The 14,914-nt window shown below is 44.0% G+C and overlaps 1 protein-coding gene and 1 long non-coding RNA gene across 4 annotated transcripts; one reads left to right on the top strand and one right to left on the bottom strand.

Moving 5' to 3' along the window:
• The first annotated feature begins 6 nt into the window (after positions 1-6).
• LOC130536030 (uncharacterized) lies at positions 7-3,330 on the top strand. Of its 2 annotated transcripts, XR_008953260.1 has the most exons (4): positions 7-1,067; positions 2,211-2,353; positions 2,438-2,496; positions 2,780-3,330. It is a non-coding gene; the product is annotated as an uncharacterized LOC130536030 (long non-coding RNA). The 2 variants fall into 2 exon arrangements; XR_008953259.1 differs by having other exon boundaries at positions 7-2,353.
• A 6,334-nt stretch (positions 3,331-9,664) lies between these two features.
• si:dkey-29p10.4 (E3 ubiquitin/ISG15 ligase TRIM25) lies at positions 9,665-14,101 on the bottom strand. Of its 2 annotated transcripts, XM_057051850.1 has the most exons (8): positions 13,797-14,101; positions 12,939-13,223; positions 12,109-12,857; positions 11,893-11,988; positions 11,197-11,445; positions 11,069-11,091; positions 10,824-10,978; positions 9,665-10,728 (listed from the first exon to the last, which is right to left on the bottom strand). In XM_057051850.1, the coding sequence occupies exons 1-8, from the start codon at positions 14,050-14,052 to the stop codon at positions 10,184-10,186; spliced, it is 2,358 nt and encodes a 785-aa protein (XP_056907830.1). In that variant the 5' UTR covers positions 14,053-14,101; the 3' UTR covers positions 9,665-10,183. The 2 variants fall into 2 exon arrangements, with proteins under 2 accessions (XP_056907830.1, XP_056907829.1); XM_057051849.1 differs by having other exon boundaries at positions 12,109-13,223.
• Positions 14,102-14,914: the final 813 nt, after the last annotated feature.

Genomic DNA, 14,914 nt, shown 5'->3' with positions numbered 1-14,914 from the left:
GAGGGACTTATTGACGTAAAATATTTACCGCCTCCCTCTTCCTCGACATCAACACTTGTTGTGTTAATTAAGAGTAATTACTGGGTTTAATTAAAAGGAGCTCTGACTCATTTTGAGTAATTTGGTTGATATAAATTATTCAGTCTATTTGCATCTCATTGTGCCACGTTCAGTTAGAAATTTCACCCACATTACACCATGCATGCCAATATTCCTTAGGGATTATTTATTTCGAGAAAGTTGTCTAAGCTATAGCATTCTGCAGCATTGTGAATATAACATATTTTCCTCCTTGCTTCTTTTTAAAGCACTGTCTTGGTGAGAGCACAATATTCACATTTAAAATGATCCCACTGTGTTTCCTTATGCTTCCTTTCCTATGGATGTGTCTCACGAACACCAAATCTGTCTCCAGGGATGAGCCTCACGCACAGTTCAGTGATCTTTGACTTTGTTGTTCTTCATTTTTCTCTTGAATCATTTTGTGCCCAATCAAAAACCTTTTTAAAGCTTGTTGTGGGCTCTAATGTCTCCTCTGAGATAAGAGAGCTGGTCTTGGAATAGGCATGAATGGAAATGTAGTTTGATCTTTGATCTTTCTTGAGGGTTTCATTTTAAGGTTCTTTGTGGCTTTTTATTGAGGATAAGAGGTCAAATAGCTTCAAAATATCTAATAAATGTCCAGTTGCCCTTGATGGATGCACTTGGAAAGCTGCACGCAATCTTTCACATAATGATTTCAATAGGAGAAATACTGCCAGGGTTTGAGTAACTTATAACCCTTGAGCCAATATACTTAGTTATTTTGGAGCCCGCTTTTGCACACAGTGACCTGTCATTGCTGGTAGGAAGGATGTATACCCCAAACAAAGCCTGCTTTAATGTTTATACAGAAACCTCCCTATTGGTGCAAGACAGCCGTGATCAATCGTAAGGCTGTCTTTAGATATGTCCTAAACATGTACCGAAGTAGCTGTGGATTCCAGAAATGATCGCAGATTCATGATTCATGATTTTATTTGATGATATTCACTGTTTGCAAGGAGCACTATATGGATTCCAAAAAGGTAAGTTAAAGTAAGTTAAATGCATAGAAAGTAAGATGCTGCTGCTGTTGAAAATGAACATTGTTGGATTGTTGCTAGTGCTTCATTTGTATCTGCTTTCACCATTAATCCCCTCCTAATAGTCTGGAGAGTCGGCGTATAAAAGACATTGTCATTTATCTTTTACTGCTTTTGTGACAGTATCGCTGATCGTCATTCAGGTGCTAATAAAACAAGTCCCTCGGCTTTGAGGAGAGGGGCTGAAGCTGTTTGGAAGGGAGAACCTTTGAGGATATACTGGGAGAATGAGCAGCGTGGGTGGGAAAGGTACACCGGGGTTGGCCGTCGGTTAGAATAGCATTAAACAGCTTCATACTGACACGCTGCATAATTCTCTGACAAACATGTTTTTATTTAGAAGCTGTCACAGTTCTGGTGTGTTTTGAGAAAAAACACAGCTTTTTTTTAAAACTCACATCTCCTGTTCTCACAGCCAGCCATCCAAACACAGCAAGCGAGTACCTTCACATTAAATATTAGCAGAAAGTTGACCTTTAAAGTTCGAAATGCAAGTCTGTAACCAAGTGGGTCCAACCTAAGGGAGAATCTCCATTCAAAGCCAATTTTTCATCACGTTGCGGTGATTTATTTTCTTAAATGGAATGATAATAGCAGCCGCTCTGATGATACCAGTGGGTGGATGTTGCAGGAAAATGACAAGCCGAGTCAGTTTGTTGAGTGATAGAAAGATGTGTGTGTGTGTGTGTGTGTGTGTGTGTGGGGGGGGGGGGGGTTGTGTTGGTGGAACCTGTTATTTGTGGTATATCATGTGATTCAATGTGCAGGAATCTGTTCAACAAAGAAAACATTCATAGAGCAAATCCAACATAAAAAGAAATCAGATTTCAGCAACATGTCCTGCTTCAACGAGAGAATGTAATTATATAGCATTTCCAATATGCATTTTATTACTTTGTTCATTCTTTATTGCATTGATTTCCCCCCTTTATGCTGATACTTATGCCTTTATGCTTTTCTAACATATACCATTTTAGCCTGTAGACATGGTAACATGCACAAGCGCTGCATCCGTTTTAGCAACAAGAAAAAAGAGGGGGATCGGTGTGAAGGAGGCATGTGTTCTTTGTCTTCACCCACACTCAGACCTGTCAAACAAGGCTGCTCTTCTTCTACCCCCACCAACCTTCAGCAACCAATTATGTATCGGTCTCACAGGACAGAGTTTCCTGTCTATTACCTGCTCCTTCTCAAAGATTTTCTTCAAGACTGTGTTACAACAAAGAGAGGTGACGCTGGATTAACAATTACATAGAAATAGAATACAGGATTATTGCCAATATGTAAGAAATCTGCCATCTTTATCACAACAGGAACCGTGTGGGGAGCCAAGGAGGGACCAAGAAATGCTCTCTCCAGCCAATAATGCCAGGTGAAAGCAGGGGATTTCACCCACAGGGGGCCACAATACCCTTATCCACTCATAAATCCATGAGATTTTCCTTCATATAACCAGATCTACGACTGTCTTATGACCTTTATTGTGTCCCCTTTTGTCTTACATTTGAACTTTCCCACCATCCATCCATGCCTCTTTGTTAATTTTTACCCCCTTGTTGACAGATGGTTGGCTGCATTGCATCATACAGAGAGCAATATGGCCAATGATGAACTAATTGTGCTGTAAGATGTGCTGACATTAAGCTTTCTGGCAGTGAGGTTGGTTCCTGCGGCACTCGGATCCTTTCTTGAGGCCTGTGTTTGCTTTCCTGAAGATTCCGAGAAGATAAGAGGTGCTTTCTGCAGAGGGACGTGGACGTCAACGGCGTCACAGCACTGCGTTAATGTCTGAGTCTGCTCCAAAAATTATATCCAATAAAAAGCAACCTCCAATGTTTTCTTTTTTTTTATAAACATGTGACTGTTGCTGCAGAGCGTTTATGAGTGAAGAATGCGGCGAAAATCTGTTGCTTCCCTTTTTGTTTAACACTGAGGGTCTAATGCTTTGGCCAAAGCGCTGCTGAAAGGTCAGGTTTTATTCCAGTCCAAACTCGCTGCCTCAGCACGCAGCCTTATTGACCAGCCCTCCACCAAAGTGGTCACACGCTCAGCCAGTTAATCATTTCTCTGCACCATCATTTGCTTTGAGATTAATCATTATTTTGAGAACCAACAAATATGTCCATGAAAATTGAGATATTCTGTTTTACACAAACACACAAAGCAGAATCTTCTACCTTCTAAACAATAAATTAGATGGAAATTGCCTTTTGATATGATGGGTTTATTCCCCCCTTGATGTGCTGCTGTATAATCGGAATAATTGTTTTACACAAAGCTGCTTTTATGAAAACAGCAGTGTCCCTTCTTTCAAGATTAATTACATCGCCTCAGCCTCAGCAAGGAGCTATTTTCAGAAGATGGCTCTCATTTATTCCAAGCAGAAGAAAATCACTAAACACAATCATTAAATGGGCTTTTGGGGTTTTATAAAAAGGAATACGTTTGGCTTTATTTAAAGGAGAGAAATCAGTGTGTAAATAGCATGTAGGACATGAATCATGTCGGGTGTTACAGGGGGAGTGAAAATCTAAATGAATGTGTAACCTTTAAAGGTCACCCCAAAATAAAGCACTCAGTTCTTCCTTATATTATTAATTCATTTTCCCTGCTGGGACCCATCCACACCCATCTTCCGCCAGTCTGTTAAGAAGCTTGTGCAGCTCAGGTGGAAAACTCAACAGCAATGTTTCTTTCCAGAATTCATGACCCAGTAACATTGTTATGAGCCATCTACCGACGTACTGTGTCGCCACAGCGGAAAAAAACCCAACAAGCTGTTTTCTGCTTCTCTGATTCTCACAATATTCCTCTCCCATGTTTGCTTGTTTGTCATGTGTGAGTGAGCTTTGCAGAGTTGGCAGTGATACCATGTACTCCTCAGTAAATATGCATTCTTCTTGTGTGTTTCTGTTTTGGGGAGGTGTGTTAAATCCTGTCGACGGACCCCCTCCTCACCTCCCTGCAGCTGTGGCAGATCTCTCTCTGCTTTTCCTCATCTTTGGCTGGCCCAGGGTTACCTCAGAGACTGCTTCTCCACACAGCCCGAATCTCCTCTCCAACCAGTTTGACCTGATTTTTATAGCTTGTGAGGAGCTCAGGTCACGCTCCAAGCACAGAAATCTTACATTTACTTTTCTACCACCTGGAGAGCCTTGACAGCCCCAGTGAAATCAAAGACTGTGGTATGACTGAAAAAATAGATTCCAAAAGCTTGGTGGTGAAAATAGGGTAATAATCTGAGACTGTGGGCAAACAGAGGTTTCTTTGTAAAGGTTCACGACACAGCAAACATCACAAACCCACAGGGCCTGGAAACGTCAGCGGGAGGGAAATAAATTTACATGAACTCCAGGATGAGCTCTAGAAATCACATCTATAACCCCCAGTGTTCTCAATACGTCCTTTAAAGGAAGAAATCATGTTCTAAGGTTTTAGGTTCATGTTGCTTCGGCTCAGACAGGAACTAGACTGGAAAACTATCAGATGACTGAGAGGTCTGATTTACACTTCCTGATGTGTACGATTACATTTGATATAACCTCAGGCCATCCCAGGCGTTCTCGAGTAAAGGAACACATTGATTTCTCGCTGTATCCCACAGACAGGACGTGTGTTGGATCAATAAGAAGGCAGAGAACACAGAGTGCTGTTCTTCCTCTCCAATGGGAGATGAAAAAGATAATAAAATAACAAAATGTTCTATTGTGCGTGAGCAAAAATCCAGAGTTGAGCTAAATAAAGTGCTCCTTTTGACAAGGGTCTACAGGCTTGTTCCATCCCTCTCCAAAGAACACCTTGAAAAGACAGTTGTGAAGGACAGTCGAGTTCTCTTACACTTCAAATATGGATCGCGATGACAGCGTGTGGGATTGATGTTGACTTCGTCCTCCACTGCAAAGGAAGTACCAGCAGGCTGTTACAGAATGTAAAACGCTAAAACAATGTGAAGAGACCTGTTTCCTGCTTACCCGTCTATTGAGAGAACATTTAATGTCCTCTCATACTTTATCGATCCACCTGGACAGGTGCTAAATTTAAAAAATCATTTCCCAGTATTCTTTAACCCTCTTTTGACTCTGATTTTGGTGTTAAACTATATAATATTTTCTGATATAGCAGTGAAAACACTATAAAGGAATTTATAATGTTTCAGGCTTTAATAATAAACAGTAAAACAGGTCGGTGTGCTTTTGATGGCAGGTTTGCATCCTTGCAAAAAGATTGCTCATGGCATGGTAACGATGACATCATCGTTAGATTATTCATAATATGTGCAATATGTGCAATATACACATGATCTGTTTGTTTACCGTCACCATGCAGAAAACCATGGAAAATGCCTGTAAATGAGACGTCAACCTCCAAGCTGATTCTTTTAGTCACGTCAAGTAAAATGAGGAGGGAAGAGAGAGTCTGGCACAGCGGAGTGTGTTCAGGTGTGACCAGCTGGCCGCCCGGGGGACACAGCTGCTATTTCAGACGGAATTTGGGATGCGTCTCAGATCAGGAAAAGCACCCTTGGGAAATGACACTGTAATTGGAAAATACAGAGAAAATATCCATCAATTCAAAATATGTCCACATGCTAATACGTCCCCTTTTGAGAAAAGGAATTTGAAACTCAGCGCAGAAAACAATGTCATACAGCATTTGCGGAGCCCTCTACCCCCACATGCAGTATGTGCTACGACATGAGTGTTGTCATAAAACAACACTGTTGTCATGATTCATACTAAATGTATTTCCATCCACGGGTGCAGCGTAGCCATCACCCTGAAAGCCCCCATTCCCACCGGCACTCACGGAACAGGAGAAAATAGTTCCTGGAGGAAGGAGAGGAGGGGGAAATGAAGGTGCTGCCTGATTACTGCGCGGATTCTTTTGCACCAAAGAAGGCTGATTGCCCTGGGCAGCATTTGCTACCTCTCTACATCCACACCTCATGCTGAGCAGTTTCTCTCTTTTTTTTTTTTTACAACAGTTTAGTGGTTCTGCTGCAGGTTAGGAGGCTTCTTGATGGTTTTTGATGGTTCAGGTGAAGCAAAAATCTGCTGACATGAATCAGAGTGAGGAGATACCTGCAGTCAGAAAAATAAACGAGGGCTAACTGCTTCAGTTGAAATATTTAGCACTCCGCAAGGGATGAAGACATCAACCTGCTGCTGAGGTTGTTCCCACTGGAAAGAATAAGCTTTTTTTTTTTCCCCTGTGAGGCTCTGAAGTACGGTAATACCAGCCAAATGCAAATTAACCTGTGACTGACTGCACGTGTCAGGAATCAGTGCTCGCCACAACGTGCTGTGTGAGCAGTCATTTGTCTTTTCTGGAAATGTTGAGGCTCTGACGAGAGGCCTTCATTTGTCTTTCCCGTCAGCGCGTTGAGATCTACGTTCCAGGCGACACATCATTAAATTTGAGCAATGTCGTGACGCCAAGTCAAAGTAAACAGAGACAACAAACAAACAACAGACGTAGGAACAGGCAGAAACCCACTATTACTCGCAAGACGCTCGTGCCAGCCCCTAAATTAGACTAAAAGTGTCTGGAGGAGCGTTGACCTTTGATGAGAGTAAATCCCTTCGTTGATAAAGCGGGTGCAGTGCTCTTGGTCCACTTATGATAGAAATACTTCATCTTGAGGCCCGAGTACAAACACGTTGGGCATGATGGTGCATTCCAAGTGAAGATAAGGTGAAATTCCATCCACAAAATGAAGCCTGGCTCAACGTACAGCCCACCGATGTCTCTGTGTCTAACAGAACGGTTCTTAGGACTGATCCGTAGACATGCTGCAAGAGCTGTATGCTGATAACTTGCTATTAAGTTATTAGCACTTATTCTTTCGCTATGCAGATGTGCATTTTTACATTCTGTGTGTGCATTGTATTTGGAAAATGTAGTAACTGTCCATGACATGAGTGAGCACGGAGCTTGTGTGTGTGTGTGTGTGTGTGTGTGGGAGACGCCGTCTGACAGACTCTGTGCTGCCAGACCGGAGAGAAGCAGGAAATAATCATCACTGCAGCGAAGAAAGAGACAGAAGCACAAAGGGGTTTTGTCTGTCCTGACAGAATGTTTGTGATTAATAACCTTCAAAGGCACTTTCAGACAACCACAGATAAGAGTTTCATCTCAAATTACTAATATTATTAGATTGTGACTCCAAAAGGGAACCTAAAGAGTCAATTTGTTGGTTTGGAAATGGAAAGAATGTGTTTCCTTACTGACTTATAACTCTAATAATTGTGTGAATTATCCTGATAAACTCAACATATTGACTCCAGATTGTGCATATTTCCCATAAAAACAGGTTTTTGAGCAGTTGATTGGGCAACAGAAGCAGTGCGCCGACAACACAGCTGGAGAAACAGATTCTAAATGATGTTTATCTTCACTTACTAACCTGAAGCTGGGTCTCTCCCTCCAGCCCACGTGTGTTTGTCCATAACCACAACAGCACATAAATCTGCCGCGACGCAGGGAGGTTGTTGATTTGGCCTTAACTGTATTCATGCTTAAATTCAAACTCAAGGATAAACAGGGTCATTTTCAAAAGGAACCTCCTAAATGGGAACCGCTTGCTTTCCCGTCCTTGACCAAAACACTGACGTTCCCGAGGCGCTGTCTGCCACCCATCCCAACATTCCTGCAGGGAGGCCAAGCGAAAAGAGCAGGAGGGTAAACAAACACATAAATAACACTACAGAGGACAGAGATGAAGCCGGACGAGACAGAGACGAGCAGGCACCACACTGATGAAAACATTTCTGCCTCATCTTGAAGTGGTAACTTTTAAAGCACAGTAATATTAAACCAGATCCGGCGTTCAGAAATCGGATGAACCCACGTGTGTGCCGCGGGACAACTGGCACGCTGGGATTTCCTTTTCCTGCATTTACTGGAGTAATGGAACGCTTGCAACAATCACAAGACCGAGTCACGCAAACAGATGTGCGATTTAGTTGCCATTACATTGGATTTTATTGATTCTGCACCGGCAGATGGAGGGATACCAAAATACGCCCTGTTCCACGGTCCGCACTAAATCGGCTGGAAAGGTGAGGGGGAAATGGGGGATGTCACTCAAAAACAGGGCCGCCTCATCTCCCGTGTCAGATGTTCACGGATTATTCCAGACCTGGCAGGTGAGTTCGAGGACCGTTGCTATGCCAACGGGAGAGGAAGTGACTATGTCAGGAGAAGGAACAACTGAAAGCCACTGATTTTCCCAGTTGATCGATGATCAAGACTGAGAGCTTTGAGGTCATTACAGGCAATGACGTAAACAAGTGCGGATGTGCACGGATCTCTCTGGAGGAAGATCTAGTCAGTTAATCAGTAAGTAGAGGGCAGAAACTTGACCTCGCAGGGCAGATTACTCTGATCAGCCACAGCGACCCCGTTGCAGTGCCAGTAGACGCAAAAGTGCATTCGCTGTCTCACACTTTCAGATGTAAATCTGGATGTAAGGATGTGACTTTGTGTTGTTGTTTACTATCTGGTTTCTTTGCTAAATGGACCATCAGATCATAACCCACCCAACCACAGAAGACACTCGGCAGTCTCAGGCGGACTTCTATTAAAAGGACCATTGAATGGAACATCAAGTGCACGTGGAATCTACCACAAGGGTCAGCAACACTTTTATAAAACGGGGGAGGGATGACATTTAGTGAGGGGACAGCCTTCCGCAAAGGGCTGACTGCCAACCAACCATCTGCTGGAAAACCTCTGACCTCAGTAATTTCATGCCATTTCACTTTCCATCCTGACAGACGGGGGAGGATAAAAGCGATCTGAACGCAGCACGCTGAGAAGGAACTCTCTGCAAATGAGACCAATTTGTCCAGCTTAGTGTGCTGCTTCAGCTTGGAACCCGATGAAAACAGCAGCACAAATGAAAGAGATTATTATTAGGCCAGGTTAAATAGGTGCGCAGAATCCCTTTAATTAAGTATTGATTTTAAAAGCTAACAGCACCTCCTGTTCTTGGCTTTTCGCTGCAAATGCATTCCTCATTAGAGAAGACCACAAGAAATGACATATAAGCATGGAATCACTAGGGAGAACCATGGCAGCCATTTTGGATGCTTCATTAGTGCCCATTACACTAGAAATTGACACCGCATACATTTCATTCTTTAACAACTATGTGACACAGCATCACCCGCCAACTTTTATAAACACCTTGCTCTTTTTTTAAAAAGAGGAAAATCCTGGACACAGCTGGGTGCTGAACTGGGATTTAATTATCTCAGATGTGTTTTCTACCTTTCTGCCAAGTGCCAGCTGGGGGAGAGAAGGAAGGAAACCAGGAGAACTGGGATTGCTTCTGGCTAACTCCACCTGCTGAGGCAAGCATGAGCCGCTCTCACAGACGCACCTGTGTGAAGGTAGCCATTACTGACGCTAAACATAGATGTGGAGTGAAACACATTATGCCAGGCTAATGCATCACAGCATCCTAACATCACTGGGTGTCATTCCAAACAAGGGCAGCGGGTCAGGAAAAGATTCACAAATGTCATTTTAATGAGTGGGTTAGAAAAAAATAAAGGATTTATTGGAGTACATTAAAGAAGTGGGCTGTAGAAAACATACCGGGTCACAATGACTGCTTCTTAAATGGACAGCTCCTTATCGGCATTAAAACGAGCAACAGTTTTGCTTTTAAAAAATATAAGAGACCCACAGTTGTCTGTAATTATAAACTTGAAATGATATGTGTTTTTGGAACATTTAAAAATAAGAAAAATCACAGAACCGTCACAGAACCTCCAACATGCTGCAGCCATCCAGGACTTTATGCAAAACAGCACTTTGATCACACCATCAACTACAGTAGACAGGCTAAAAATGTGCTCACTTATCTAATGTGACACTTTAAAAACAAACACCAAAACTCACATTCTGAAAAGGTACAAAATCAGTGTGATGTATCAAAATTACCAGTATGTTTTAAAGACATTATAAATTCTCCCTAGAAATTCACAGATGCTGAATGATGAAAAGGCAGTGTATTAACAGTTGAGATGAATTCCCAGTGATACCAGAATTTAAGAATGGAACAGGTCACAGATGGCCAGGTGTGTTTTGGACACAGAGAAGGCTGGATACACAGGGTCAGTAAAGCTGTGTTTGTAGGAATGCACTAACGCGAGACTGCCCCCTGGCGTCACATTAAAGAACGACAACACACCTTCTTCGAAGTCGAGGAACACCCCCACCCTCTGCAGCCCGTCCGCATCCACAGGCGCAGACACCCTGTTATGCAGAGCTTCCACCTTCTTTTTGTCACAGGCCAGACACCACGAGTAAGGGTTGCATCCTAAACGGGAGATGTCTTTCTGACCTTTCCTCTCGATCCGACCCTCGCTCACACCCACCTTCCAGCGGCCCTCCTCCACAGACACGTTCACTTCCCAGTACCAGCGGCCTCCCTGCAGGGCAGAGGAGGCCAGGACTTGGGGGAAGGAGCTGAAGCGTGCGGCATGCTCTGTGTAGGGCTGCTGTGCTTCGCTGTATCTCACTTCCCGGTTGTTATCCGACAGCTGCAGTTTGGGGTGGGCTGTATCAGCATCCAGTGACGGCACACAACCATCTGTACACAAATGAGATGTTTGGATGAAAAGACATTGCTCACAGGCCAGTTTTCGGTTCTTTAAATAACCAGCAACCAGTTATTAAGACACTCACAGAGGGGTATGTAGATGTCTCTCTCTTCGCCCGGCACGGTGATTACGAACGTGTCCAGCCGTTTCTCAGTCCACTTCTGCAAACATTTAAGCCGCGCATGATCCACTTCCTCAGGGGTCTCAAACTGCTCCATGTAGCTCCCCAGGACACTGGATCTGATGAGGAAGAGCAACGTGAAGGGAGAAGGAAAACAAATATAGAAATACCTTATATCCCACGGAATTATCATCCAGTCCAGTACTTACAGGTGGGCAGTCTTGCTGTATTCCTGTCGAATGGAACCACGATAAATTACTTTTGCGTCAGTGTTGAGATGCCACCATGATCATTTCTGATTCAATAATGAAGAGATTTGTCTTCTGACACCACCCACCCTAACGAAAACTTGGTCGCCGATGTGTTTGTCTCCTTTGGCATCAGCCAGGCCCTCGAAGATGTGGAGACCTTTCTGGATAGACTGCAGAGAGCTCCTCAAGTTGCCGAGTTTCTCCTCTAGCCCCCCCAGAACCCTGCTTTCTTCCTTGGCCACACACTGAAGAGCAGTTTGCTCCTCTTGATCCAGGGCCTCTCTGATGGCTGCGTACTGCTGCAGCACGCTCGTCCGCGCCTTCTCTAAAACCACCTGGACAGACAAGAGCAACTAAATGTCACAAAATGCCACAATCCACAAAAAAGATCCGACTTCCAGAAGTGTGAAATGTCAGCGACGGAGAAGCCCGCTGTGTCCTAATTGCCGTCATTGTCATGTTGTTTAATAAGGTCAAGCTTCGTCACTCTGGGGACGTCCTGGGTGCAGGTGCAGGATCAGCACAGGGGCCTCAATGATCCCGGCCACACCTGGAATGCTGAGGACAACTAGGAAATTCCCTGTTTTGCACTGACTTTTGGAGAAATCAAAAATCTCCTTCAGTAAAAAAAACAAATGACTTTAAGAGACATTTTCAGGCAGCCAGAAGATTGACAAGCATTTTCTTCTTGTCAATAATAATAAAGCTTTTTTTTTTAAAAACAAACAAACAAACAAACAAAACATTGATCTAAATGAGGAACTTGAGAATCACTGTCTTACTCTGGAGGCCTCTTTCTTCTGTGTGACTTCATTCAATCTGATGATCACTTCATCCTCAGTCTGCTGCAGCTGTGAGATGTCTTTTTTCAGGTTCCCCTATGAAGAATAAGTACAGAGTACTACAAAATGTCACTCTGCCATTACAAAGAAACATCCCTAAATATTGAGTCCAATTTAACGAGTGGCATGGGTTTGCACGCCCGCCTCAGCACTTACTCTCAGCTCTCTCTCTGCCTCCCTGAGGCTGATACACTCATGGTTCTGGTGTGAGCCTACGAGGGGGCACAGTGTGCAGACACACACACCACACTTGCGACAGTAGATACGGTTGATGTCCTGGTGCTCCTGGCACTTCCAGGAAGAAATATCCTCCACCGGAGCAATCAGGGTGTGATTCTGGAAGACTGGAGATTCCAGGTGGGGACGCAGGTGCTCTGAACACATCGAAGCTCCGCACACCAGACAGGTCTTGATGGCAGGCTGATATACGGCGTTGGGGCAGTAGTGGCACGGCACCGGACGGGCGCTTTTGCTCTCTGACCTGGAGAAGCTGCCCAAATCAGCTGGGGATCCTGAAGTAGAGGCGAGATGTATGACAGGAGATATGTTGACAGGGGGTCCAGGGGATTTTGTTTTATCAGGAGGGACTGCAGCTGAGCAATCAGCACCGGCAGGAGAAGCAGGAGTCTCTCCTGTGCCTTTTTGAGGGGTTGCAGCTGGAGATGCATCAGAAATGATAACCTCGTCTAGGCTGTCGCTGTCACACAGTGAGATGATTTCAATTGACTGCTGGCCTGAGATGTCCAGTGCTTCGTCCTCGTACTCAAACTGCTTGGATTGGGATTTCTGGGATACCTCCGGACTCGCTGACGGTGCAGGTGTGTCTTCAAAGGAGTCTGAAGAGGAAGTGGTGGGGCTCTCAACATCTCCAGACTGTTCCTGTTTCACGGCTGAACGCTTTGTGTCTGGTTTGTCTGGAGCCGGAGCGCTGACCTCTGTCTCAACGTCTCCGGACTGGTCCTGTTTCACGGCTGAACGCTTTGTGCCTGGTTTGTCTGGAGCCGGAGCGCTGGCCTCTGTCTCAACGTCTCCGGAACGGTCCCGTGGAGCTTCCGTGGTCAAATGCTTTGTGTCTGGTTTGCCTGGAGCTGGAGCGCTAGCCTCTGTCTCAACGTCTCCGGACCGTTCCCGTGGAGCTTCTGTGGTCAAACGCTTTGGGTTTGGTTGTTCCACAGCCGGAGCACTAGCCTTTCTCTTCCCGAGAAGCCGACCAGCAAGCGAAGGTCTCCTTAATGCTGACTCGGGTGTGCTTTGCTCATTTGTCGATGTGCCTTTGGAGAAAAACAAAAGGTAATACCAACAAGTTCATTAGCAAGATTTAATCAATAATGAAAACTCTTATTAAGGTTACATGAAATACATGTTGGAAAAAAGATCTTTACTGTTAAATATCACAATAGCTTAATGTTGTTATAGAGGAAAACTGACTTATTTAGGATAATGTTTTACTGTAAGAGAGGCATTTATCGTTTAACGTCTTTGTCGAAATACCAAAAGTACTAAAGGATTTCAAAAGATTGTCACCGCTTGCAGTGGTTTTGGAGAGCGCCCATGTCAAATAAATTGTGTAACATTTTTAATGAAGCAGGAAGCAGGTGGCGGACACACAAGACATCTTGGGACATTCTCCCCCACCGAATATTTGCCTCAAAAAATCTCAAACTTGAAAAGAATATACATTTGTTTCGTTATGGTTACCGAGGCAACGTAAATGCATTTTGGGAAAGCGTGTGTTTGAACGTACATAACAAGATAGAATAATAAGATAGAAATATGCACCAACGTAATCCATCTGGGATATTAAGTGAAGAAGTTATTGGCTGCAGTATTGATGTGAATGGTACCTGCACTGCTGCGGGTTTGAGCGCCCCGTAAACCGCTGGACGCTCGTTGCGGGATCAAAGTTCGGTCGAACGGTAAAGTTTGGTACACCATCTTGCACCTCCACTCCGGGCAACGGTACGGCCCGTTCGGAACGGTGCTCCATAGATCCTCGATGCAGCGCCGGCAGAACCGGTGTTTACACTTCAGGGTGACGGGCTCGGACGATTCCACCTTGCACAGGTGACACCTGGCCGGAGTCTCCAACGATGCTCCCATTTTGTGGCGGGTGACAATTCACTTCCTGTTTTCCCCGCTCACGCGCTGTGGAGGCGGAGCTTAAGTGTTCGAATCTACGGCGCGTCTCTGAGTCTTAAAGGTACAGTTCATAAATATGTAGCGAAGAAGCTCTTGGCTGCACATTTTTATTGATTGATGAGGAAATTTAATAATCCCTTCCTAAAACATACAGCAACACTATTAACTACCTAGGAAAGATGCTATTATTCGGATTTTCTTTTAGAAATGTGCATTTGACATGCCTTCGATCAATTTGTCTGCTGAAAGTCTTATCCTCATCTCAAAGAAAGGTACTTGTCGATGATGAAACAAGGAACCTGTAAATGGCTTGCACGTCAGCAGAGTGAGAGTGCTGCTTGGCACGCGGGCACAGGAAGCCTTTCCTGTTTGTGCCCTGAAACCTCAATCAAAACCAAGAAAGACACAAGTGACAAAGATCTTGATTCTCAGCAGATCTCCTGCTGTAAAAGTCCCGCAACAACGCTCCAGCAATCTACCACTTAGTTTATGCTTCACGTTTCAAATACTTGTGAATTTGGACAGAACAGACCTGGAGAGCCCAAACACAAACTGTCGGAGTCCAGGAGACAGGTTCAGACACTTGGCCCACTGTTCATGTCCATATTGGACAGATTTAATCCAAGATATTTGTTTTAATCCAAAAGATATGTTGGCAGGATACATGTGAAAGTTTATCATTCCTGTCATTATTTTAATTGCTTCTTCAAAGTATTCTATCTATTTAAGGACACCTTTAAATGAGTTCAAACACAAAGTAGTAAAAGTCAGAATTTAACAGTATTTCCTCAAAGATGTAATTGCTGTAAAATACTGTACTAAA

The sequence above is a fragment of the Takifugu flavidus genome, chromosome 13 (assembly GCF_003711565.1).
Source record: "Takifugu flavidus isolate HTHZ2018 chromosome 13, ASM371156v2, whole genome shotgun sequence".
NCBI lineage: Eukaryota > Metazoa > Chordata > Actinopteri > Tetraodontiformes > Tetraodontidae > Takifugu > Takifugu flavidus.
The sequence above is the reverse complement of the archived record's forward strand: the minus strand, read 5'-3'. Positions and strand labels throughout refer to the sequence as shown.